This window comes from Chiroxiphia lanceolata, chromosome 10 (genome assembly GCF_009829145.1).
Source record: "Chiroxiphia lanceolata isolate bChiLan1 chromosome 10, bChiLan1.pri, whole genome shotgun sequence".
Taxonomy (NCBI): Eukaryota; Metazoa; Chordata; class Aves; order Passeriformes; family Pipridae; genus Chiroxiphia; species Chiroxiphia lanceolata.
In genome coordinates, this window is record NC_045646.1 from 22444714 (window position 1) to 22472428 (window position 27715).

The 27715-nt window shown below is 47.5% G+C and overlaps 2 protein-coding genes across 6 annotated transcripts in view; both read right to left on the reverse strand.

The window, feature by feature from the left end:
- ARMC8 (armadillo repeat containing 8) overlaps positions 1-16050 on the reverse strand; it is a 61468-nt gene extending 45418 nt beyond the window's left edge. For 2 of the 5 annotated variants that reach the window (XM_032697944.1, XM_032697945.1), the window contains exons 1-3: positions 15929-16050; positions 14245-14321; positions 1443-1514 (exon numbers count right to left, since the gene is read on the reverse strand). In XM_032697944.1, the coding sequence (XP_032553835.1) occupies positions 1443-1514; positions 14245-14321; positions 15929-15973 (194 nt within the window). In that variant the 5' untranslated portion in view covers positions 15974-16050. Of the gene's footprint in view, positions 1-1442; positions 1515-13031; positions 13105-14244; positions 14322-15928 lie in introns of those variants that run through there. The other 3 variants (XM_032697946.1, XM_032697947.1, XM_032697948.1) reach the window with 3 other exon arrangements.
- A 1634-nt stretch (positions 16051-17684) lies between these two features.
- On the reverse strand, positions 17685-26822 carry DBR1 (debranching RNA lariats 1). The gene is made up of 8 exons (XM_032698043.1): positions 26586-26822; positions 26391-26515; positions 25895-25975; positions 24225-24310; positions 22801-23025; positions 21881-21961; positions 20590-20735; positions 17685-20087 (listed from the first exon to the last, which is right to left on the reverse strand). The coding sequence occupies exons 1-8, from the start codon at positions 26780-26782 to the stop codon at positions 19409-19411; spliced, it is 1620 nt and encodes a 539-aa protein (XP_032553934.1). The 5' UTR covers positions 26783-26822; the 3' UTR covers positions 17685-19408.
- Positions 26823-27715: the final 893 nt, after the last annotated feature.

The window sequence follows — 27715 nt, forward strand, 5'->3', positions numbered from 1 at the left end:
GGAGAACCAAACCAAAGGATGGCAGTTTGCTCACTCCTCTGCTCTTTGAGGGAGCTGTGGCTCTGCAGACTGGAATTCCACAGGTGCCCCTATCTAACAAAAAAAGCCAATGGATTCCCTCCACCTTGACAGAGCCCAACCAAAAGAGTTCTCTCATCCAAATGGTCTATAACGTGTTTAAGTCTGTCTGCAGCACTTTGGGGAAATCCTACAGCCTTCAGGAAGGCACCTGGGGGCAGATGATGTCACTTAGGTCACAGCCAGTGAGAAGTGTCCTTTCTCACAATTATCCAGTCTATTTACTTTCATCTGTTCTCCTCGTTTGAAAGCCTTGATATTGAACTTCCTGTCATTGCAAAAAAACTTGTCCTGAAGTGAGGACAAGGGTGATAGTTGTTTTTTAAGATTTTTCCAAATCCAGTCATTTACTTGCAGTTCTAGATTAACTATTTAATTTACCCAGGCAGCCAGAAGGCACTAGCAACAACAGAGAGAAAACCACTTGTGCATTTTCATTCCTGGGCACAGAACAAGTAGCAGCAGAAAGCAGGAAAACTGAAGGAACACAAGTCCTACAAAATGCAAGAACAGGCAGAGTCCAGATTTGGAACTTGGAGATCCTCTGTCACTTTTCAAATGGGAACCATAACAGTCAGCAGGAGTTGCAAAACTCCCTTAGGGCCTGCTGCTGAAAGACATTCCTTAAAACTTCCCATCATCTTCAAGAAATGTCCACTTCAATCTTTCCATCTCATGTGAAGTCTTCTCTTCACCTGTTTGTATTTGGTCAAAACAGAAGATAATCCAGCAGGTTTTGTGGAGGGGGTGTCCCCACTGCTAATCCCTAGAGAATTTCAAGGGCTGGCCTTGATACAAACTCAGTCTGTGAGAAGATACTCTCTGCAAATAAAAAGCATTTTTGACAAGCCAGCAGCAGCTCTCGAGTTCATCAGCTGAAGCAGCAAGGCAGCAATAAAGTATGATCAATGGGGCTTAATCCTCTGAAGCAGGTGGAGAAGACAGGCAAATTATCTCAGATGTTTTTTAATATTTTTAAATAAAATCTTTAACACAGCCTTAAACATTTTCAGTTATGAACTCACCAGGCAATTGGCTGAAGAACAGGATTAAGGTACAACCACTTCCATCCATCATTGATATCAATGTCAAAAATTAGATTTGATTCCTGAGCTGATAAAGTTTAATAAAAATCACCAGGACTACTTTAGAGAACTCTATGAAATTCTAAATTAAAAGCATTACTCAACAGCCCGTTCTGTAATACATGACTTTAACAGATATTTCAAGTCTCTCTCAGTTACATTACAGCAAGTATTCAGTCAACTACAATCAAAGTTAAAACAAAAAAGTGCCTGTGATCTAAGGCTCATTATTCCAGACCTGTTGTCAATCAGTGAAAAGGAGAGTAGCAAAGGACATACCTTGGAACTGCTCCCAAAACAATCAAGTTGGCTTTTTGTTTGTTGTTTCCAATTACAGCATTTTTCATATCTCTGTAAATCCAGAAAGAAAAACAAACCCTGGTAAATTACGCTGAGGTACTGAGGGCTTATCTTAGAATTTACCATTTCCATGAAGGCTTAGCAAGCAGTTTTGCACATGTCCATGCTGCACTACAGACTGAGCAGTGCTCCAGGGCACAGTGTCCTCAGCCCACAGGTAACACCCAGAGCTCTGGGATTCCAGTCCATCCCAGCTTCTGCAGGGAAGCAAAAACCCAAGCTATCTCACATGCACACCAGACACAAAGAGCTCTTATTGCTGCAGAAAACTAGATATATTTGTTCCCTGTGCCCATACAGTCACCAGACTTCCAAAATAATTTCAAAAACCCCACTACTGGTTGGGAAGTTAAATGTCGGTAATTTCAAATATTAAGTGAATATTCTACTGGATGCAGGAAAAGACAAGCTCAAAGGAAAAAAAAAAGGAACAAGGAACTATGACTAGTCTTCAAAGACCAGACTTTTCACTCTCCTCTTCACCCCAGGTTTCCTTTCACGAATTTCAGTAGGACACCTGAACATCTGCATGTCAAAATCTCGGGAACAAAGCAGGAACAAAAGCATTTTCCTGCCTGAGAGTTCCTGCAAGGTTAAACACAGGAGAGGCATCCATGCTGTGGTACAGGGACAGGGGAAGCACTTTGGAACCTGGACACTGGTTTTGCACACTAAGAATTCCTATGCAAATGTGTGGTTTGCAACCTCATTAGGAAATAGTTACTGTATCCTAAAAACCATTGTGAACATACTGAATATACATGAACACCAGAGAACCTGAAAGCAAGCTGGCAACTTATGACCAGTTCCAGAAAATCAAGATGATACATTTCTAGGAAACTTTGTAGTTGTAGAGACCTTTAAGAGCAGAGAATAAAAAGAGACCAAATTCAGGTAATTTTTATCAACAACGAAAAATAATAAACTGGATTACTGCAGCGTTAGTTGCAAAACTGATAAATTAATCACTGTTTAACTATGCCCATAATTCATTTGGGTAATTTGGGAGCCTTAGTGGCTGCTTTAAATCAGCGTATTTTCTTGCCACTCTTTCACCTGCTACCTGCAAAGTTAAAGGGATTTAGAGCAGCCCTGCTGTGTGAGATCCACCCTGGCCAGCAGGAACACCACACGGTGCTGTGGTGCTCACTGAACACATTGCACTGCAACAACCAGCTGTCCCAAGCTTAACTCACTTCATCAGAGGTACAAAAAACTTCTTAGCCAAGGCAGGCAACATTTGCTGGCATAACAGAACCTTTATAGACCTCCGTTAGCAACAGGTTCTTGCTGAATTTCTCCCTGTGGCTCGTGCTCTTACCCAGCCACAGAAGAGGGCTCCAGGAATCTTAAGGCAATGGAAGGGAACCCCTGGAGGTAGGATGTGATCTCAGAGCTCCAAGCCAGGAGCCAGGAGCAGTGGCAGCAGCTGTTCTGTGCCCAGCTGAGCCCAGGCAGAGCCAGCAAAGCCCAGTGAGCCCTCAGCACACAGGGCCCTGCCAGCCCAGCCCAGCTGAGCACTGGCACAGACCCCGGGCCTCGCTGCTCCATCGCCCTCAGCTCGCTGACTTCACCCCACGGGACAGGAGGGAGAGGGGAAAGAGCAAGATCAGAAGACAGGCGAAGCTGGAAGCCCCAGAAAATTTCAGAAGTGAACTTGAAGACTGCAATAAAACCAGACACAGGCCTTCAGTGGTTTCTATGCTGAACGCTTGGTATCCAAATATCCCGGTCGTTTTTCAAGGTTTTTAAAATACCAGAGTCAGTCCAAAACAGTGGCAGAAACAACAATCAGGCATCTCAAAGGAATAATGGAAGCTGTCCCAACAGATGTGCTAATTCCCTGCTCAGGCCACTCCAGGACTCCCACAGAGGCCCCTCTCTGGTATCTGAGGCACCAAAGCCTCAGAAAGGCTGCACCACATCAGGGATCTGCAGAGGCACCTTGGGAGGCCAAAGGGGGGACACAAGCCCAGCACTCTGAACATTCACTGATTTGGGTGACATTTTAATGCTCTGCTCAGGAGATTGTACACCATATTTTGTGAAAAACAAACAAACAAAAAAACCCAAAACCAACAAACCACAAAACACCACCAGCCAATTTTTTGACTCCTGCCCCAACTCCACAAGAGAATAGCTTAACCCTAAAACCATTTCATACGTAATAGTTACTGACCATTAGAATTCAATTTAGAGACCCTTTCACAAGTGGCAGGAGTATGGCCAACTTCCATAGCACTCATACAGAGAGGGTTAGGGAGGGCACAGTCCTGATCTGGAAATGATTCCGATGACTTTTTCCATCCCATGTCACAAAGTTTCTCATTAAAGTCATGGTGGATAGACAAGAAATACCAATCACAAGCTTGAGATGTCTGACAAATCCAACACGTGGACATTCAAACATTTGCACTTGCAAGCAAGTAAAATCAATACAGTGACCAAAACCTGGCAAAGACAGGCCCCAAAGACCCCCATGTTTGTGGGCAACATGGCACTCCCAAGTTCCCCACCACATTTCTCTCTTCCAATTTGCCACTTACAGAAATGAACCTACTCAATACACTGGGAGTAGGTGGATATGGAAAGCAAGAACATCCTCAAAATACCATAATCCAGTGCTGAATAGTAGCAGACCTTTTTTGTGCGCTATGAAAAATAATTACGTGAGTCCATATTAAATTTTATGAAGATTTTCCTGACTGGGGAGGTAATTCCTTGAGAAGTAAAGAAGTTACCACATGCTGTCATAGACTTCCAGGTCCTTGGTGAATCATGAACCTTGGAAACACTGAGGGCAACTCCCCTATTTGAAAACATCACCTCCAACGAGTTGGAGCTTGACTGATTTCAGATCCCAAATGCCATGAGAGATTCATCCAAGGGAAAAAAGCAGCAAAGATCACTATCTGGTACAAGAGGTAACAAAGAAACCTCAGGAATTATTAGTCCAAAACTAATATTTCCAAATGTCACTGCTCCCATTCCCTCTGTGAAAAGGAGCCCTTGGCATGAGGGAGGAGGGAACAGCAGCACAAACACAACTACAGAGAGATGGAACTTCAGAGCCCAACTAGTCTGTGGTGACTCCAGGCCTAGTCTGTGATCCAGAGGGATTCAGGGGCCCTTGCCCTTGGACCTGGAACACTCCAGCACTGCTGAGCTTCTCAACTGCAGCTTGTACAGACCAAAACCTCCCCCAGGAGGGGGGGGTGCTCCTGAGACGCACTCGACGTTGGTTGGGTTTTTTTTAAATAGCCTGTGCATTAAATCTAATAGTTTATATTCAAACTAAATTGCAAGTTTTTTAACAAAATAACCTGAATTACAATCACTCTAATGCAGAGATTTAAAATCTGATAGTTGGTATCTATGCCAACATTTTCTTTAACCCAGTAATTTATATGAAAAAAAAAAAAAACTTTCAAGGAGGAACAATACAGGCTGCCAACAACAAAATTCAGCAAAGAGATCCTAGCTAAGCACTTGGGAATATCGCTTCCTGAAGTGCCCAACCAGCTTTTTCCATCTCTTATGGCTTCTCAAAGAAATAAGAATGTAGTTTCATCAGCTCAACTCTGTGACCACTCAGCTTTAAGTCAGAAACAAAGTGGAGACTGGAAAAGCAGCAGGACTGATTTTCTTCCCACCAACTCAAGAAAAGGGGGAACAATTACTGGGTGAGGTTTATCAGCTCTAACACAATGTTCTAGAACATTGCAGCTAGAAGCAATCAGTTCAATTAATTAGTTAAAAGTAAAATGCAATGTATGCTAGTTTTTAAGTGTATTAGCACAGCATGAGCGTTTAAAGTATTTTAGGAGTACATTAAACTCACCAAAAAGTCTAATTTCCATCCAATTGCAGCCTGCCACGAGTTACAAGAGGAACTAATCTGCCAACTGTGCATGAAGTACTGTTTTTATTCTGAAGCTAAATGTGTGATGGTTTAAAGGCACCAGATATAGCTGCTTCAGATAAGCAAAAAGCAGTATTAAATATAACAATTTGTGAGTAAAATATGGCCTTTAAGTTTCAAGGATTCCTAACCAATAAAAAATAGTATTATTAAATGTCTAAGCCCTGAGAAAATCAGCACTCCAGCCTGCCAATGGAAATTATTATCACAGAAGCAAGTTACAGTGCTGAACTTTGTTCTAAACAGAAATCACTGAAGTTCAGCTCTAACTTTGGGACTCCTCTCACTAAATTAAAACCCAATAGAACAGCAGAGTGAGCTCAGGCCCCAGATGGGAAAGAATAGAGCTCTCCAGCATCCCAGGGATCCACCCCTGCTGCCAGGGAGACCCTGAGGAAGCAGCGTGGAGACAAGGACACCCCTGGGAGGATTTGTTTCTGCCTCTGCTTTTAAATACAGGAAATCAGGCACAAACAGAAGAAACAAAACCCTGAGAGGAAGCCCTGGAGCCTTCCTAAGTCACCTTCCAGCAAAGCAACACAACAGATCTCCAAACAAGCCAGAGAGACTTTAGGAAGCAGCCACAGGAACTCCACAGGAGAGGAGGAAACAAAGAGCCTGCAGGACATTTCCTCATCTATGGCTTCTGAAAACAGAGCAGGTGGCCACATTCAGGGGTTCCTAGACAGAGAAGGATTCCAGGCACGAGAGGAACAATCCCAGAAGGAAAAGTAGCCCTGGACACATCAGGTCAGTGCTTTCACTTTTCATATGAAACAGTTCCAGGAGATCCTGAGCTGATTACAGGGCCAGAGGAAGCTCCAGACAAAGCCCCGCCAGGAGATTTATCCACCAGGGGCTGAGCAGAGTCACCAACAATGGGATGATGCAGAGCAGTGTTCTCAAAGCCTTCAAGAACTCAAATGCAGGCAGCCAAAGAGCTGAGGGACTGGAGCTGGTACAAGGACACAGCCCAAATGAAAACCCTCTGCCCCAGCTCCAGGAGAGCCTGAGTTAAGGGTCATACAAGCAAATGGCACCTGGGCTGGCTGGACTCCAGCCAAGAGCTCTCTGTGGAGGTGAGGTTTGGACAATCATGTTTTCTACAGCTTTTCCCTCCTCTTCCTTCTCCTTTTCTTCCACCTTCCTATTTTTATGGACAGATGCAATGCAACACCAGAAATCCGTGACAAATGTTGTAGCTGAAGTATGTCCATCGCTACTGTGGCAGAATTCATTTCCAGGATTGACACTGCTATGGCTTGAAGCTGTTTGCTACCCCCTTAGCTAAGAGTTCAGTGTTTGTACTGACATGATTACTGGTCCAACCATGGCAATAAAACATTAAAAACTCCTGACAACTCAAGCAAATCACAGAAGTCATAAATCAGCTGGTTTTTAAGGTTAATCATCAAGTTGGGAAGAAAAGTTTCAAGATTTCTAACCCCATTCAAAAAATACCAGTTGATGCAGTGAAAAAGATGATTTTACAGCAAAGAACAAAGTAGCACATGGAGACAGTGTTACTCAACTCATTTGAATTTTAACACTTTAACTGTGACACGATTAACATACAGTGCAAACTAAACAAATTCAATATTTAAACAAAAAAACCACTCAATCCATGGTTTTTCTCAGTTCTGGAGTCTCAGTGCAGAAAATCAAAATGCTGTAGACAAAGCACCTGGCACTGCAGAGCAGTGGAGTTTAACACACATAATGCTAAAAGTGATCATTTAGTCCAACTCCTCCATATCACAGTCACAGAACTATCTGAAGTGTCCTCTTTGGAGAGGCAACTTACCTGGTCATAAGTTCTCTTGCCAAAGGAAGTCTACCAAATAGAAAGGGATGTGTTTCAGTGATCCACACCCGTAGTTAGAGATACTTACAGCTCACTCCTGCCCTGGATTTATCCCAGTTCCCACGTGTGTGACACACTGCAGACCCCTCTCCTATCAAACCCTGTGAGAGCTCACATCACTCAGTTCACCTGCTGCCCTTCTGATCAAGCTTAACAACTGAAGCTCTCCATGTCTTTGGCTTCAGCTTCAACTCAAGCTCCTTCCCAGTCTATATTCCCTGACAAGAGGGAGATGCTGCTTTTCCCACCTCTCCCAAGCATGTTTTATCACCTCATCCTTTGCACTGAGTCTGGAAACTGTGCTACAAGTTGCATGAGACCGCTAATGGACAGAAAACTCAGTCTTAGGAACAATGTAGCTCAAAGTTAAACTGCTTGAAGTCAGTGGAGGATGGGAGTTTTTATTATGTAACCTTTATACACTAAAACACATCCCAAACCAACAAACCCACACAAACCGTAGCTAGAGCTCTGTATTATCAGCATTTCAATCTCTGCTATTTAATCAAACTAGGTCCTAAGAGTGAAGAATTATCCCCAAAGAGGTGAGGGGAAAACAGCTGCAGTTCAGCAGAACTCAGAAATTCTCACTCTCAGAAAATACCCTGCTCTGTGACACCAGAGCAGTGAAACGCTTCCTTCACAGCTCTCCCCAAACAGCCACATGAAAAGAACATCCTCCACCACTGCTGCCTCAGATGAATGACCCAAACCACCAAATACAAGTAACTGTGTTACTTTTTTTCTTACTGTCTCCCTCCCTTCAAGGATATTTCCCTTCCCAGGATGGTACTGCCTTCAGCACTAGCACCTCCCACAGCTGAAGTAAAGATTAAATGAATTTCACTAATCACTCTGTAACACACATTTTTATAGCACTGTCCCTTTACTGGAAGTTACTTTTGTCCATTGTCCCATTTTAAGCCCACCACTCATTATCTACAGAACGTTGTCCACCACAAGTCATCCACCGCAAGTGGAGAACTATAAAGTTTCATTCAGTACAGGAAAATACCTTAAAATGGCCCTGCAGCACCTGCTTGGCTGCTCTGGATGTGAGCTTGGAATGCTGTCTGACACCGCTCACTGCACCTTGGGCCAGTACTCCCTGCAGGATCCCCAAACCCTGCTGATCTGACACAGCTATGACCCATCAGATTATAATAACCTAAAGTCTCCCTGACACAAAGCAAAGTCTCTGATTTTTAGTTCCAAATAAGCTAAGATGATGCACTGGCCTCCACATGGTTTAGTCTCATTTTCCAAATGGGGTTACTAAGTGCTCACTAGGACAGAACGCCCATAACATCTAAATCCAAATAAACTCCCTCACTCTGGAGTTTCTGGACATTTCAGACAATGTATGTTTGAAGTATGTTTTAACAAGTAATTTTCCCAGCTAGCCTTCCTGCTACTTGACAGCTCCCAAAGAAAAAAATCTCAACACATTTAAATTATCAGCCCAGCACCTGCAATACAGCATACATACTGAAATCAGCTTAATATCTGATAGAGAAATTAACTGGTAAACAGAATTCTGTCCTGTGCATATTACTAGAATTGCCAACCCTTTACAGCCTGAAAATTCCATATTGCAAATGGAAAATAACCTTCTTTTGGACAGCAAGTAAATTCAACTTTTTTTAGTGCTGATTCCAATCAATTCGGACTGGCAATCAATTGGAACCACAAAAAAACCAAACTGTAAATATGAAGAATCACAAACTCAGCAGTGCTGCTGATTTCGTGGCACACATCCCTCAGGCTCATCCTCTGAGCTCAGCCTTAACAACATCCCACACACCCCAAAGGGCACAAGGACTATTGTTCCCTCAGCTGCTCCATTCTGCCCTCCCTTGCAGGCAGCCCCTCTGCATTTGTCTGACAGATTAATAAAGGGAAGGCAGACTCCCTTTATTAAGATCTCAGAGATAACTTGCAGCATCAGCTGTGCTCAGCTGGAAGTCTGTCACTAAGTCCCACTTCAGGACTTGTGTGACCAATATTCCCTGATTTCCACCAGCCAGTCTGACAGAAGCTGCTTCTCCTCCCTCATCCTACTCACAGCCTGAAACCATCACAGCAACAGTATCAGCACTCTGAGGGTGGTATGGAGAGGGATTTGGGAGAAAAGTGGCTTCACATCCATCTGAAAGGCAGCACTGAAGAGATCAATCCTCATCAGGCTTCTCTTCCAGGCTCAGAGCAGTAACTGCAAGGTTTGAAATATTCAACAGCCCTGCAGGCTGGAGATTGCTGGGCCAATGTCACAGGTATTCCTGAAGCTTAGCCCACCCCTAAATATCAGTCCAGGAGTTACAATACATAGCAATTTACTTGCAGAAGAAGCAATTGTGCATTTGCACCTTTACCTGCATTATAAAGAAAGCACAAAAGTGAGAGAGTACCTTGTTCTGTGACAGGAACACAACTGATTTTTGTGCAGCTTCCCTTCTCCCCTCTGCATTATCTTTCCATATGACTACAAACCCCATTCTATGGAAAACCCCTCTTCACAGAGCAGTGCTTAATTCCCCAATGATGTTTCAGCCTCTCCATTTCCTCTCCTCACCCTTGGAAAGCTTTCCTTCCCAGCTCACCTCTTGGAAGGGAGAAACCACGAGTCATACTCCCAGCACCACCTGAACCTGCTCAGATTTCTGTCACATTCTCAGCCCACAGAAACCCTTCCCAGCTCCAGCCACAAGGAGCCCCTCCTGCAGTTCACAGAGCACCAACACTACACTCAGGAGCCTCCCCACACGAATGACTCTGCACAAAAACAACACTTCCAAAAATTCCATCACTTGTTCTTAGCCAATGACACCTCCAAGTTCCATGCAGAACACGCATTTACTGCAGTGCAGCGTCTGGGAGACAACAGAACTGACCCAAAATGTACAGGGGCAAAGTGTAACACCAACAACCCCCTAAGGGCTGCTCTGTTTCCACAGGGTCAAGGGAACATGCAAAAAAAACCCAGCTCCTGCAGAAAATCTGGGTTCAGAAGAGCCTACAGACTGAGTGTCACTGCAGCTGTTTGGGATGCATTGGGTGGAAACAAGTGCTGTTCATGACAGTGTTAAAGAAGGTTTGTTTAACAGACATGAACAAGAAGCAGAAGGAGCCTCTTCACAGCTGTCTGAAGGGGGTATCTGTTGCTCCATTAGAACTGAGGTGGGAATTTCTTCTCTTCCCACTCCATGAAGTTGCCTCTTATATTTCACCCAGTTTTCGTGCAGACACGTGAACTCTGCACTGCTGCTCCCTCCAACTGCCACAGCTGAGAAACACAGGACACTGCCACCCCCATCCTGCCTGCAACAGCCACGGCAAATCCAAGAACACAAAAATAACACAAGCTGGATGGAGAACAGACAGGGTCTGAGGTGGTTTATCAGTACCAAGTGCCATTTCCACAGGATGTTTCTTTCATTGTCCTGAGCAATAAAACGTCACACAAGTTTGGAAGATCCTTGTCTAACTCCTGCTGGCCATAAAGGACAGGGACAGCAGCAGCATAAGGAATTCTCAGTGCACCACAAAGATGATGATTTACAAGTTGTATAAGATGACACCTTGTGACTGCTGAGGAACAGCCTGATGAGAAACAGTTGGGACCTTGAGCAGCCAGATTTGTCAGAAAGAATTCTCCTTTCAAACCCAGCCTTGAGACAGGATCACACAGCTCTCCACAAAGTGATAGATTGCCACTTTGAAGGCACCAGTGTAAGCATGACAAAATGACTCTCAAAAGAGCCCCCAACCAGCAAATAAATTAGAGGGCAAAACTAGGTATCAGTCTTGCATCTAAACAACGTGGTCCTGAGCTTAAGATTGGGTGAAAAGCAAATGGCAGCCTAAGGATCACAACCCAGAATTGTTTCTAAAACAATAAATAAATACTGCCCCACTGCAAAGCACAGGATGATGTTGCAGGAACCACCTTGGGGCAAATGAAGCTCTCCTAACAATACAGATTTCCAGAGCTCTGCTCCTCTGCCAATAAGAGCAAACATTTCAGGGAAGCCCAGAGAGAGCCTGCAGTACCTGCCCACAGCAAGTGCCCTGAGAGCTGCACACCTGACACAGTGCTGACCTTGCACTGTGCACTCAGAGCTCCCTGCAGGGAATCTGAGCTGTTCAACAAGATGAAGGGTTAGAGGAGCCCCTCAGGAGCCACAAAGCAAACCCTACAGACCTCTCAAGCATAAGCATGGCCATAATGGAGGGTTCACGTTTACAGAAGGAAACTACTGTATTAATCTTGCTCACCTACAAAGACAGTCAAGAGAAGGTGGGTACACACACAGCCACACAGGTGTGGGTGTGGAGAGGGGCCCTGAACACTTTGGTTCCCTGCCAGGTGCTGTCAAAGGCAGGGGTCACCCCTGTAGGAATCTCAGGGTTCCAAACCCTGAGCTCAAATTCAGGATTTACTGGCAGGTACTCCAAATTCTCCCCTTCCTACCCACTATCAACACCCAACTGAACGTGGTACAAATGATGTGAACAGAAGTTCTGCAGGAAACCTGGTGTTTTTAAATGAGATCAACAGAACTACAGGCAGCAGTACCAAACAACAGGGTTCTGTTTTCCCATTAGGAGGAAAAGGAAAAATTTCCCAGCCAGGTGAAGCTTCTCTGCCTGGACAAAGGAGAATCTGAACACCACCTCTCTGAAAATTCATGGGAAAGAGAGGAAAAGAAGAGATTCTGATCATTTAAATACCTCCAGAATATCTGATCATTTAAATACCTCCAGAATATGTAATTAAAGCTTTCTCAAGTTACAAGATGAAAACTGGATTGGCATGATTTTCAAGTTCAAGAAGCATTTAGCTACATCTTACCTTTATCAAAGCTCATTCAGAAGTTGGGTTTCATTAAAATTACAAGGATGCAATTAAAAAAAGGCCCCAAACCCAAGTTATTCATTCAAGCATATTAAAAACAGGACTATTGTAACTGAAGACAATCTGCAGAAACAAAGCCTCTTACAACAGCCTATTTTCTGATGCTTGATATTCATACAGTTCCATCAATCAAAATAAAAATCTAGGTCATCAGTATTTCCAGCCAGGATGCAGGAAAAGAAACCAGCACATCTTAGGAAACAAAGACTTTCTGCAAAGGATGCAGCATAGCTGATAAAGCTTCTGAGAGGCACTTTGGAAGAACTGAAATCCTGCTCTACTCCACCCCAAACATCAGTTGATCCCAACTTCAACACCTCTGCAGACACCCTGAAGTCAAAGGAAGTAGGGAAAAGCAGTATTTTTCTGCCCAAAGAGAACCCTGGGCTGACAGAAATGTTTAATACATACGCTACTCTAAATTCTATTTTTTATATACATTTCCCTTAATTGGACTGCTTCACACCCACCCAGCAATATCCTGAAAACACCACATCTGCCACACAGGACTGGCTCAGAGCCAGCAAAGACACACTCCCACAATGAAGATTCCAACCAGAGCAGCACAAATACAGTTTTACCATCCAAATCTGCCCAGTGAAAGATATTACGAAATAAATTGGTATTTTCTTGTCTTTAAATGCAAGAAAAGCATCTCAGCATAGAATCCACTGACACTCACGGACAAGATGAAGAATTTCAGATGTTAACTGAGACAAAGATGCCGCCTAAAACTTCCTGTTTCTGGGAAATCAGTTAAACTTCAAAAGGTATGAATAACACATCAAAAGAGAGGGAAGGGATTACCAAGGGTTGTGGGTTCCAGTCCTTTGAAAAGAAAGGAGAGCAGGGAGGGAGCGCCAGCCAGGGCTCAGAGCATCTGCCAAGGAGAAAAGAGGGGCTCAGTCACCCCACTGGGACACTGGATGAGACACATCCTCGCCCCAGGACCACCCCACCAGCCCCTCAGGAGTGGACTAGGAATTCCAAGGGGTGGGAGCAAAACCAGACTCTCCTGCAGCAGAGTTAAGAACCTGTACAGAGCTATGGGAGGGCACCACCAGTTTTGTACAGCTAAGGGGGTATTTCAACCAAGGACGTTTCTAGGACATCTTCATGTCTCTTGTGTTTTTCACCTATTTTAAAGGGACATGCATTTTGATATGTTGCCCTGGGGCACCTTTTGGAATAATTGTTTTCATCTGCTACTGGAAAACGCCTCAGGTTGTGCTAAGCAACACAACCAATATCCTTGTCTTTCTGATCCACTCGGTCCTTTGATGTTTCCTGGCATTTTCCTAGACAGGCACAGCCAGCAAGTTACTGGTAAGCCCAAAAAGGTCCTGTTTCACTACCAGAAGTCAGTCCCAGGCAGGGACTCGTTTGCCACATGGCTGTGTGGCTCTGATGGAAAGCCACATAGCCCAGGGACAGCAAGGAAACAACCAGACCTTTGCAGCAGGACAAGTCCTTCCCTCACTCTCTCAATCACTGCCCCTGACCACTGGCATGCAACAGAAGTACTGAAATATAATTTGCATCCAAATTAATTTCTCTGGAAGCATTTTCTTTCAGCTTGCAGTTCCCATGGTGAGACAGAAGCCAAGCATTAAAAAAATAAAAGCCAACACTGAGGCAGGGCAGCAGGGGAAGAGCAAGAGGCAAATACACTGACTCAGCAGTGGAGGAAGAGAAAAGAATCTCAACAGACCTGGAAGAGGAGCAGTAAGTGGCCAAAAGGAAGAACTGTATCCAAAAAAGTTTGTCACTGTTCACAGAAGGTTAAACCTCATTTTTGGCAACTGGGAAGCTGCATTATGACCCATATGCACTACAGAGAGTCTGTATCAATACTATCCATCCCTATAGCAATACTACCATGTTGGCATTAAGATCTGCCAGCTAGATTTCTCAAAAAAAAGACAAGAAGAGCTTCCTGCCCCTGCCCTACAGCTCCAGTGGGATCGAGTACCCCCGGCCTACACACAACCAAGAGCCCAGGGGTGTTCCAATGACTTACATGACACCTTGCAGGACTTTCTGGGGGTCGAGGTCAAACAATCTGTCCACATAGTGGCGGCTGCTGGCTGTGACCTCCTGCAGAGAGAAAACAAACAGCAGTGGCAACAGTTTATATCAACTCAGAGAAAGGCAGGAGAACAGGAATGGCTTATGCAGCAGCAGCTCCACAAAACCTCTCAGGCAAGAGGCAGCAAACCTACAGAATGACATTTAAATGTGACACGTGTTACTGCTGGGCAACATCCACCCAGGGATTAACCCTGTGTTCAGGTGTGATTTAGGGAAGATGAGGTGCTTAATGTAGATAACAACGCGGTGTCAGAGCAAGGTAACAGAGAGCTATTTACGAGCTGCATTATCAGCACTGCCTCGAATTGCAGTTTTATTATGTTTAATTACTATACTGAATAAATATGAATTCCTGAAAGAAAAAGTTTCTAGGAGCAGTTGATGTTGCTCAAGACACGTACCCACAACCTCTCCAAAACAGGGAAGCTGGTAAGAAGACTTTTTTCTGTAACATACCTACACATTTCAGAGCCTGTCCCACACAACTGCAGTGGGGACAGCAGGACAATATTCCCCACAGTATTCCCCACAGCATTCCCACAGCACTTCAGAAGACAAAGTAAACTCTTCCCAGCAACAGGACCATGCTTGTAAGCTACACATTTATGCACCAATGATTTGCTATTCCTTTTGAGAAGATCCAAGGTTGGAGATGGAAAGCGTTCCAAAAAACAAGGGTGGGAAAGGGGAAGGGAATTTTCCCTGCAGGTTCTCAGGAACACGTGCCAGGCTGTGCTTCCATTATCTCACCTCTTCTTCTTCTTGCCAGCTCACTTTATATTAAGCCTTTCCCAGTTTTTTCTTTAGGAGTTTTCCCTGAGAGAAGCTATAAGGGAACTCAGAACTCTTCCTTGCTTTTGCAAGTGTCTGCTCAGGGATTGCCTCTGCTCCTGCTTCCCCACCCCGATGTCAGAGGCAGCAGCAGCTCCTTGCCTCTGGTCTCACCTAGCAGAGGAGAGTCATCCAGAGACAGCAGGGCTCCTTTGTCTCCAGGAGTACCATTAAATTGTGCCACATAAACCCTACAGATAAACTTCCATCGTGTAATGAAAGACAATATTTTTCAGAACAGCTTTAAGCTGTCTGACCCATGTATTTGCAGGCAGAAGTTTTTAGGACTTCAGAGACCCCACAGCTGTTTCTAAAATACCCTGACTCCCACACCACCAGCTACAAAGTCCGCAGCGTGCAGAAGGGCGTTCGTGTCCAGGCGAATTTGGGGGGGGAAAAAAAGCAAAAGCCCCGACCCTGAGCGCGGGCAGCAGCACCCGGCTGTGCCTTCCGCACCGTTCCTGCCGCACAGCCCGGGACCGCTCGGGCTGTGCCGGGGGCTGCCGGAGCCCCCCGCGGCCCCAGGGGAGAGCCGCGCCCGGCCGGGCAGGGCGGGCGGGCACAGGGAGCCCCTGCCCCGCTCCGCACCCCGCGCACGGGCGGCCCGCGGGAGCCGCCGAGCCAGGGCCGTGCCACGGTAACGACACAGCTCCGCAGCCCCAGCCCGGGCCGCTCGGGGGGGCAAACCCGCCCCGGCTCGGGGCGCTGAGGGGAAGGAGCGCGGCCCCGGCGGGCAGAGCGGGCCCGGCCCCGGGGCCAAGGTCAGCGGGCCCGGCACTCACCGACAGGACGCTCATGCGGAGCGGCGCCTCCAGCACACACGCCATCTTGGCGGAGCGGCCCGCGGCGCCTGGGGCGGGCTGGCGGCGGGCTCAGGCCGCGCTCATGGCGGAGCGGGCGGGCGGGGCGGGTCCGGCGGGTCGGGGCGGGCGCGGGGCCGGGCCGGGGCCGCGGGGACGGGGCGGGCCCAGCGAATCGGCCCCGCCGAGCCCCCGCTGCCGCCGCTCCGCGCATGCGCCCCGCGCGGGCAGCCGCGTGCGGGCCGGTGCGCGCTCTGCGCAGGCGCGGCGGGGGGACAGGGCGCGGCCTCCGCCGGGAGCCGAACAGAGCCGAACCCGAGTCCTGCGGAGCCGAAAGGAGCCGAACCCGAGCCCCGCGGAGCCGAAAGGAGCCGAACGGAGCCGAACCCGAGCCCCGCGGAGCCGAAAGGAGCCGAACGGGGCCTGAGGCCAAGTCGAGCCGAACCTCAGCGGAGTCCGAGCCCAAGCCGCCCATTCCCATCCTCTGCCGCACATAAATGGTTTGGGTTCCCTTTTTTGTCAGTGCTTTTGTCGCCCTCTGTGATTTGTTTGGTTTGGAGTTTGCTTTTCACAGAAACACCCCCCGGACCCCACGGCTTCCCTGAGAGTGGCTGTACAGCTCCATAGGATGGGCTGGTTTTGTATCGGCCCCTGTATTTCCCCACTTGAGGTATGGGGATATGGATTATCCCCAAGTCAGAACTAAATGGGGGGCAGGACAGTAAAAACACAAAAGAAACAGTAAAAACACCACAGCTCAGGTTCACGTGTCTCCCCTTTTGCTCTTCCCAGGTACACAGAGTTTCTCCAGCTGTTAAGAGACTGCAGGGGAACTCAATAAACACACTTCAGGCTGCAGCCACAAGGTGACTTTAATAGCTTTAATTTAAAAAAATACTCCACTTGTGAAAAAAGGCCATTTCTCTTTTTGTTTCCCTCTAAGTAGATCAGTGTCATGCTCTGAAAATACCTGTGTGCTGGCCCGGAATGGAACAGGTGAACATTTTTCTCAAGCACTAATAACAGCACATACAGTTTTGAATTAAGTGCAAAAGTCATACACCGAAAAATCTGCAGTACAAGGGTCTGACAGAGAAACACTTTACAGAGGTTTCTCACCAAAATTTCAAAAGTCAAAACTTTTCAAAGAGACTCTAAAGCTTCTTTCTAAAGAGGACTAGAGGCTCTGGGTCTTAAAAGCCAATTTCAAGTTGTCAGCCTTCCCTAGAGTTTTACATGCTTTTTGAAGTATTTGGCCTTTACTGGAACAGCTCAGAGCTTCAGTGGAAATCTTCATGCAGCAGAAGAGCTTGCCAGCAGGGAAAATCCATAATGGATGAGAGCAAGGTAGGGGAGGACACTGCAAACTGCAAAGAGGGTGTGGACAACTGGTAGCTCTAGAGATCAGAGATGATTCATACTCCAAAAAATGTATGGTAACTGTATTTATCAGCTGCAGTCTGCTCAATGGATGCTGAAATACTTAATAAAAAAACGCTGAAAAAAAATCAAAATCAGTACTGTACCTTGTACAAGTCTCCTGCTTTCTAAAGAGCCTAAACATATTTATCAGAAGGGGGGGATGTGGGACAAGACACAACAGAACAACTTTAAAAGCATAAGAAATCAGACTGAAAAGTCTATTCCATGTAAGACACACATTCCACTCAGTGCAGAGAACCTGAGAGCTCCACACCACGCTCAGGGTCCTTGGGAGGCTTTGGAGTCCAGAACACAATTTATCCTTAAAATGCTTTATTCCATTATAGTGTTCAGATCACGAGGCACGACTCAGATTTCAGCACTGCAAACCCAGGACCCTTAAGGAGACTCAGCTACCTTCAGCACCTTATCTGACAGTTCAGAGCTACTTTACACACCCTGAGGGTCACCCCAAGCACTGGCAGGTTCTCCTCACCCCTCAGCACAGCTCTTTGGGGCTGTTCTGACAGAGGAGCTGGTAACTGAACTGAGGGAGCTTTAATTTTGCCCTTTTCTAGCCCTTGAATACTTACACACCTTTAGTTCTCATAGTGAACTGCTGACAGGAGAGGAACCAAGGTGGATCCCAGACATGGAAGTGGCTTTAAAGACAGAAGTCTTGAGCTCAAAGTGTTTCCCTGCTACAGAACTCACACTCAACAATCCATTGCACTCACTGCTCCCTGTCCAGTTCCTTCTTCCTGTCAGGACACTTTCTCCTTCACACTCCCTGTGCCTTGGAGGGGGAAAAGCACAGGAGCTACTTCTGCTGCCAAGGGCAGCCCAGTTGTGGGGAAGTCTGGACTCCAAAAGCTCAGCCCAGAACACCAGAAGACACTGGTAGAAAGGAGTCTAATGACATCTGCTTGAAAACACTGTCACTGCCATGAACTCAGGCAGTTTTGTTATCCTCACAGCCTTTCAGGCCAAAAGAGTGTAATCTGATTGCTAACAATTCAGGGGGAAAAAAGGCAGAAAGAAATCTTCCAAGAGGGTCTCTGTTCTCAGCTGGAGGTTATGAAGGTGCTTTGGAATATTCCAAATCCAGCCCTAAGAGTTCAGCAAGTTACAGCTACTGAAAAGAAGTGACAGGTGAAAAGGGAGGCTGATGATCACGGTGGGTGTTACTGCCTCAGGCAACTTAAAAACATCCACCACCTTGTATGAACAGCACAGCCTTAATCAGCAATCAGTAAGAGCCAGGACAGTGGTGATGCCCACATTTTGGGAGCTGTTCTTCCCAACTACTCGTGTTTTAAGACATTGTTCTCAAGTCTTAAGAAACAGAACACAAAGGAGGTTCTAAGAACAGAGATGCACTTTGCCATGGTCCCCATAAAACCGTCATCCTCCAAATCAAGAGACTTGGTGCTCTACCAAAACTCTAATTAAAAGCAATTCAGGACAATACACAGTTTTGTTTACGACCATGAAGTTTTTCTATGGCATGACTATGACCAGAAAACAAAAAAACAAATCTTCATTCTTCTATTGCTGTTTTGTTATCCTGGGAATTCTATTTCCAAATGTAATTCATGGAGCTATTTTGTGTGCCACTTTGTATTAAAAGTTCAGTATAAAACAAGACAAAAGCAATAAAATCAAATCATTCAGTCTTGTAAGTCAGACATCCTCTCACTTGGGCCTGGGCTACATTCTAAGTTCTTGTTAGACAAGCACAGTGACTCTTGTAGAGCTGTACAGCTGAACACAGGGAGCATACACCAATAACCAGGGACTGAACTGAGCGATAGATAGGCTTTAAATCCTTTGTCAAAGTACTTTGTTGGAAAAGTCTGCTTCTGACTTCCATGTTTAACCCAGATAAATCATCTTCCCTGTGAGAGGTACATCCAGCCCCTTGAGCTTAAGAAAGTAAATAAGATCACGTTAACATTAAAAGTACGAGTAGTCCACCAGTTCTCCCCACCTTCCCACAGAAAGGCTGGCAGAGAACTTAGTTATCCACCACAGGAAGTGTTAATCTGTTTTATCTTCCTCCTCTGCAGCATAGATGGCTTGATTCCTCCTCTTAATCTTTTTAACGCCACTGTTCCCGTTCTCATCACCCCCAACGCGCTTCAGCGGTCTCTCAGTGGAGCTCTTCTCCTCCCCCTGCTTACTCCCAGCAGACTTCTCCACATCCTCGTTGTTGGAGTCCATGGCATCATCGGAGGACACCGCCATGGAATCCGGCATGATCCGGATGTCGGAGAAGCTCGTGGAGAACTCGGGGGGGTGATCAGGGGAAGGATCTACAGAGCACGTACTCAAGTCTTCATCGCCACCTTCTTCATCCAGCATTATCTCATCTGGATTGATGGAGGAAAGGCCAGAGTTATCTGTGTTGTATTCACTGGGCTCCTCTGCTGACCCAGTGCTGTCCATCTCCTCCTCCTCCTCCTCCTCTTCATATTCACCCCGTCCTGAGCCCTCTTCCTTCGCCTGCTGGATCCTGTCGTTGATGTCAGTGAGGCCAAACTGGGCGCAGAACTCGGTGGTCTGGGGATTGATGGTGTGAACTGGCTGCATGTTTTTCTGGGGCTTGCTGGGATCATAACAAGCAGCTGTCAAGGTGAAGTTGGAGGGAATTGTGAGGTTGTGATTCAGCTCTTCTAACACCTCTTTGATGGCTTCGTCGGTCGCGCTGTAATCCCACCTAAAAAAGTGCAGAGAGTTCAAGCAAGTGGAGCTGGTCCAAAGGCACTGCCTGTTCCCACTGCAAAGGAGGGGTTATGAACCCAGCCTTCAACAGACACCTCATTTCTCAGGTGATCTTTTCAGGGAAGTTTTCAGTTTCCTTTGGTCAGCACTGAGATTCCCCCCTCCCCACCAAGGATTTGTGTATTATGTCAGCCCACCCCCACGACCCAGCCTGATTTTCAGCCTCACAATCTGTCTGGCAGGATGATCAGCCACGGGGTATTCTCTGTCCCTCCAGTGCTGGTACCTGAGTTTGCAAAACAAAACTAACTGCCCAGGAAGAGCAGGAAGGAAGTTGCTTGCTCCAGAGTACAGCTCTTTGCTTCCCAAGGCACTTAGCAAGTCCTGCAGGCACAACAGGCTGCAGGACACAAACACAGCTCTGACATAACTTTACCTCCAGTCCAGCAAAAAAAAAAAAAAATCCCACTTTTCTCTCTGCTTTGCAGGCAACGTACTTGGCATGGAGGCCATTCTTTTCAGGCATGTTCCAGGAGCACTGAGTCACATTAACCAGGCTGTTGGTGGCCTTGAGCACTGCGATCCACTCGGCATCGTACTCCAGGGAGTCACCCGCGTTAGGATCATGCTCCACATCTATTATCTGCTCACAAGGCACACAACACAGACAATAACAACGAGAGATATTACAGAGTTATTTCTCTTGACATCAGAAACTCGTTGAAGTTTTGTTACTTTCACTGTGCAGAGTTTTAAGAAAGTTTAAAGTACACTGAGCTAGGGGTCCCAACCAAACAAGTCCTCTCAAGCCCCACCTACAGGTTTACACCAGAAGAGGCTAAAAAAGGACAGTCAACAACAGTAAAAAAGGCATTTTTCTGAATTTCAGCTTACAGCAAATAGAAAGCAGAACACCCTCCCTCCCTACTGCTGGCAACTGGGCAGTTATGCAACTTAGAATTGAATTTGCCTACTCTTAAATTCACATACACATCAAGAACTGATGGCAATAGTCATTCTGCTGCATGAGCACACAGCAATTAACAGGAATTGGTTTTAAACTCTTTCAGCCGCTGATGGATTGAAATTTGTCTTCAGTGACATTAACCCAAATCAAAGTGTTTGGTTTAGTCAAAGCACTAGTCAGACTCTGATTTTAAATGATCCATAAAGTAATTTCACCTTTTAAGGCAGTTTAGAACAAAAAAAAAAATAACAAAAGATGCATTTTAAACCAGCGTTACACACAGGGGCATCACCACGCTGTTGGAGGTAGTACTAACCCAGATTAGTTTTGCTACAGGATTTTAAGTCTGGACTAGCACCCCAGTGACTCCTTGCACAGCCAAAGCTCATCCTCACACTCTTTCCTATCTTCAGAAGTAGCTCCAGGGGCAAATGGATCCCAGCACAGAGAACGAACCACCTTCCCTTTAAGCTGATAAACTAAAGCTACTTTCAGACTCCTAAAACACTTGACTGCATTTGAAGAAGAGCTGTCAGGGGCTCCCTCTTACAGCAAGGAATTTTAGACTCATCCACATAAGTCAAGTTATTTTTCCAAGGTGACAGGAGATGGTAGGGATAAGCAAATGCTGCACCTGCAGGGCAAGACCTGAGGTCTGCTTATTTCGGGACAAAATTATGCAAAGACCATTCCACATATCCCCCATTCCTACTTTCTTTAAAACTGATCAGCACTATTCTCCAGCTGATATCTAAGCACAGCAGTAGCAGCCCAGACAAGTGAAATACTGACTGTGAAAACCCAGTGCACATGTCCATCACCTGCAGGAAGTCTCTGTGTGGCAGGCATTTATCCAGAGCCAGAAACTTGGTTGCTTTTGGCAGTTCTTCTTTGGAGCTTGTCTAGGAAACAAATGGTGTTCACACAGTCATTAGCAGTTCTGTGAAATCTGACCATTCTAAACAAGTTGTACAGACAGGTTTACAGGCATAACTTCTGCAGAAAAAAATACTTTCACAAATAGAAACATAGCTTGGGTTTATAAGAAAGGGATGAAGGGACAAAGAGGAGGACAGATTTCCCTGGGAGTCACCCAGGAAGCTGGATGAAGGTGAGAGCAAGATAAAGCAAGAGCCACCTTTCGTCCCTAAGGCTGAGGACAGCCAGCCTTGGAGCAAAAAGGAAAACTGTAACCAAATTAAAACAGACTTGCTGAGCCTGCAAGATCTGGAGTTACATTTTTACACCCAAATAACTTGTAAACAGGAACAGGAGGTCCCACCACTTTCAGGGATAACTGTTTCAACTACAGAGGCTGGTGTTTGGCTTAACCCAGGCCACCAGGCAACCCCACCTGCAAAGCCTTACAGGTGCCCTGTCCCCCAGGTAACCACGCTCTTCAGTGGCTCCTCTATCACCTTATTTTGAAGTAGTCTCCTTCCCCAACAGAGCTGGAAAGAGAATGCTTTCCTGTAAGTTAAATTAACATATTTCAACAGCAGTAACATGAGCTATTTCATGCTGCCCTTGAAGAAGATTGAGGCAGTTACACCCCTGATCCCTGATTTATAACATCTCTTTAAGTTACATAAATTAGTAGTCTTAACACCACTTAATTTTTCTGTGGCTTAAGCTGAGTTTTAACAACAAAAACCATTAAGCAGTTGCTTTTCTGGACCAGATTACTTGCACTAACCTGTGTCTGGGACACACACATTCTTCACTGCCTTTCCCCCTTTACCTCATGCTGCATGAAAGCTGCAAATTTAACGTGCAGATGTGCTGAGAACCAGTAGGTGGGTTTGAGGTGCTGCAGGAGCTCAGAGGCAGCAGGGTTCCCCAGAGTGTTGCTCTCCACTTCTTGGCGGAAGAAGGATTTCATTTTGAGGAGCTGTTTCTTGTTCCCATAGTGGTAAATGCTCCTGGGCCAGTCGTGGGACATGAATATATCCATGGGACGCTTCAGCTGTCAGCCAAAAGCACAGGGTACAAACAGCACATGTGATAAAGGAGTCAGGAACCCCACAGCACAAGGTGAACACATGTCACACGTTCCCCCTCAGACCAACACAGAGCCAGCTGGGACCACCAGCCTCCCTTCCAAAGCCAGGGAATACACTGCCCAGCCCCAACCTGCGGGTGGCCTCTGGAGCTGCAAAGGGACTCTAATGTCTGTGGTCTGTTCTACACTTTCTTGGGATAGTCAGTTGTGTTTTGTACTGCCTGAGAAAAGAGATCACATCATCACCATAAGAGTCAGGCACTCAGGGGGAACTACAGCTGTAGAGCAAATTCTCTGCCCACAATCCAAGGCATCTTCTTCCTCATGAAATTGTTAAAAGCTTTGTTTAAAAGGGATAATGGCTGAGCACAATATTCCTCCTCAAAGGAAGCATCCCTCAGACCTAATCAATGTCTTAAAGCATGTCTTGGCTTAACATTTCCCTCAGTTGTATCAGAACCCACTTCTAGATGAAACCTGAGTCCAAGTAACAAGAAACTTCAAGTGAATGCAATGAACCAAACCTTCACTCCGTGTTCAGCATCCCTGTATCTACTGAGCACTTCAGTGTGCAACTGCAACCTGGACAATCCTTCACAAGGTGCTTATAAAGACATGCATTTACACCACAACCTCAGCCAAATAGAGTGGCCCTGTGACACAGCAGGGAGCAGGCAAGAGCTCAAAAATAAAGTGAAACTGTCCTTTGAATTTCTCACCCTGGAGTCAAAAGTATTTAAAACCATGGGGATTTGGGATCAGCTTGTTTAGCTGGTTCAATTTTGAATAGTTAACTTTGTACCAACCACCTTGGATGTTAGATAAGGTAGCATCCACCTTCCTAAAGCTAAGGTAAAGCTGGAACAGAGGGGTATCACTGGAGTACCTTTCACTCTGAGTTTTATCCAATTCAAAAAAAAAAAACAGAAAAAAACCACTCCTGTCTGTCTGATTCACACCAAATTTGCACTGCTACACAAAGCATTGGGGGAGATACTCAGCAGGAACAACATCCAACATAAAATGGTCTGCCCAAAGTAGCTGAGAGTTGTTGGCAAGATTTGCTATCCAACTGCACACTTGGTCAGAGCAGCTGTAACTTCTCACTTCCAAACGAACGAGAACTATTTACCGCTGTTCAAAAAACCAGGAATTTCACTAACCTGTTTGAGTTTGAAGACTTCAATATTCCTCACATGGTAAGCACTTCTAATTGTTTGCTGGTTGTATGGGGGGCACTCAAAGTGGCCTGAAACAGTGAAAACAAGAGTAGTTGCCTGAAACAGCAGTTCCCTCCTACACTGCTGGCAAGGCAGCGTTTTGGGGTCACACAGACACCCAGAGCACCCCAAATACAAGGCTGGCAGTAATCAAAGCAGACACTATATTTCCTTTACACAGAGTGTACACCAACAGGCTGCCAATCTTTTATGTGTGAGGCAAATATGTTGTAAAAATGTGCCTAAAATAATGGGCACTTCTTCCATTGTGTGTCTTATTTTCACAGATATAGAAAATAGAGTCATTCGGTGTGGAAACAAACCCCAGGAATTTGACTCCAATACTCAAAAGCCAGGACCTGTTGGAAACAAATAACTTTTGGCAGAGAGATTTATGAGGTTTTGCAGCTCTGAGGTGAGATAACAGCCTCAGTACCTCCACAGTGACACTGCACAGCCATGTGCAATTCCACCCGTGGAGAGCTGTCTGCTGCACAGCCATGACACTTCTGTATCATGTCATATCATGGCTACACATGCAAACGTGCTGGCATGGGAAAAGAACACTGGGGAGATGAGAAAATGCTGAAGTTGGGCATAGACACAGTGAGAGCACAGAGCAAGCCTCTGTGAATGGTCAGCGGTCGGAACATAAATTAGGATGTAACAACTCAGAAAGAGGCATAAACTAAAAGATCACAGAACACCACACGAGAATTGACTCCTGACTCAGGCCACTGAGGCTGTGATTTTCTATGTTTGTTCAAGAGTGCTGCCACCCACCACCAAACTACAGCTTAACAGGTTCAGCAGCAGCTCAAAGATCCGTGTCACAGCCCACAGGCACCACAAATTCCAGGAGCACAAACACGAACCCTGACAAAGGGATGAGTTTCCAAGTTTGCCTTGGGACAAGAAACCTGAAAGTCCAGCATAGCTCCTACATACTCTAAAGAATGCACAGAAAACATACTTTCTTACTAGTCATGGTTATTGTCCCACATGCAATATTTAGGCATACAAAGTGTATGCTTGATAACAACAAATTTAATCAGCATTGACAGGTATTAGACAGAATCAGATGTTCTAGAAAACTAGTTCAGTACTCTGCAGCTTGAAAGCCACCTGCAAAGCTTCTCTGAAGCCCTGTGTTACTGTACAGTAATCACAATCACTCTTGCATGTGCTGAGATCAGAAAGAACACTGACACGGGGCATCACCTGTGACCAGATTTTTGCCATGCTTCCAAGGAAGAACTCTTGAATATACACACATATGTGTGTGTATAACCAGGAGGAACTGGATGTATGGACATTAAAACTCAGGACAGGACAGTACATTTATATAGTGCCAAACTGGGAACACAAGGAAAACTAAAGACTCTTGCACTGCAGGCTAAAAGGACACTGCCAGGGAACAACCAAGACTATTCCAACAACACTCCAAAGGTGCCCTTGCTTCCTGCTGTGGTCGCTGTGCAGCTACAGACTCATCACCAACTCCAAAAAAACCTGGGTATCGAGCCAGCAGAGGTTTCCAGCGCAAGAGCTGGAGCAGGGGTGAGGACAGCCAGACCCACCCCCACGGCATTCCCTCCCCGCTGTCCCGGTACCTTTCCGGTAGTCGTGAGATTTGAAGATGCCCGAGATGCCGCCGATCCTCACGCCGCGGAACCGCACCACGCCCGCGTAACCTGCGGGACACGGGACGGCGGCCGCTCACCCAGGGCAGGGGTAGGAGGGGACACGGCGGGAGGGGACACGGCTGAAGGGGACACGGCGGGGTCGGGACTGGAGGGACACGGCTGGAGGGGACACGGCGGGAGGGGACACGGCGGGAGGGGACACGGCGGGAGGGGACACGGCGGGGTCGGGACTGGAGGGACACGGCTGGAGGGGACACGGCGGGAGGGGACACGGCGGGAGGGGACACGGCGGGAGGGGACACGGCGCAGCAGGGACTGGAGGGGACATGGCGGGGGCTGAAAAGGGCCGGGTCCAGGCCGGGGCTGGAAAGGGCCGGGTCCAGGCCGGGGCTGGAAAGGGCCGGGTCCAGGCCGGGGCTGGAAAGGGCCGGGTCCAGGCCGGGGCTGAGGGCAAAGCCCTTACCCAGGTAGTAGATGTTGGGGGCCACCCAGCCGCCATAGGGCAGCTCCTGCAGGTGGTTGGAAGCCTCGTGGTTGCCGCCGATGAACAGGGTGAGCACCGGCGCTTTCTTCTCTCCCGAGTAGTACCTGCGGAGACACGGCAGCTGCTGCACCGGTCGGCCCGCGGGGCCGGGGCCGGGCCGGGCCGGGCGCTCACCGGTAGAAGGTCTGCATGTGGCGGTACTTGGCCGGCACGGCCATGCAGCGCAGGTCCGCCTCGTTGCGCACCGCCTGGAAGTCCCCGCAGCATAGCAGCAGGTCGGGCCGCACGTTATGCCGCCGCTGCAGCAGCTCCAGCGTCTCGTACATCTTGTCCAGGGCGCCGTGGCAGCACCCGGCCACCGCCACCTTCATCGCCGCCGCCGCCGCTTCGGGCACGCGCCGCGCGGCCCTTCCGCGTCACCGCCGCGCCTGCGCCCTGAGGGCACACGGGCCGGGGACACCGCACGGGGGAGCCGCGGGGCGGGGACACGGCGGGGCGGGGGGACACCGGGGAACGGGGGGACACGGCGGAACGGAGGGACACCGCGGAACGGAGGGACACCATGGAACGGGGGGACACCGGGGAACGGGGGGGACACGGCGGAACGGAGGGACACCATGGAACGGGGGGAACACCGTGGGACGGGGGGACACCATGGAACGGGGGGGACACGGCGGGGCGGGGAGACACAATGGAACGGGGGGACACCGTGGAACGGGGGGAACACGGCGGGACACGGCGGAACGGAGGGACACCATGGAACGGGGGGATACCATGGAAAGGGGGGGACTCGGCGGAGCGGGAGGACACCATGGAACGGGGGGATACCGTGGAACGGGGGGACACGGCGGGGCGGGGGGGACACAATGGAACGGGGGGAACCACCGCCCCCAGGGAGACACAACGAAGGGTGGGGGCATAACGGAGCGGGGGAAACACCACCCCCGGAGCCACTGCCCCCGGGGAGACCCAACCACGGCTCCCTGGGCCAGCCCCTTCATCACCGGGTGCCCCGGGCTCTAGGAGGCCCTGCCCGGTGACCTCTGGTGGTCCTTTCCAGCCTTATCCGTTCTGTGGCACTTTCTTCACAGAAAAAGGGTGATCAGGCACTGGAAGGGGCTGCCCAGGGAGGTGGTGGAGTCCCCATCCCTGGAGGTGTCCAAGGAACAGCTGAACGTGGCACTCAGTGCTCTGGGCTGGGGGACAAGGGCACAGGGTGGACTTGGTTTCAGAGATGTTTTCCAACCTCAGTGATTTCTGTGACTGGCAGGTGGGACCTTCGCCCTGGGCACGGTGATGAGCCC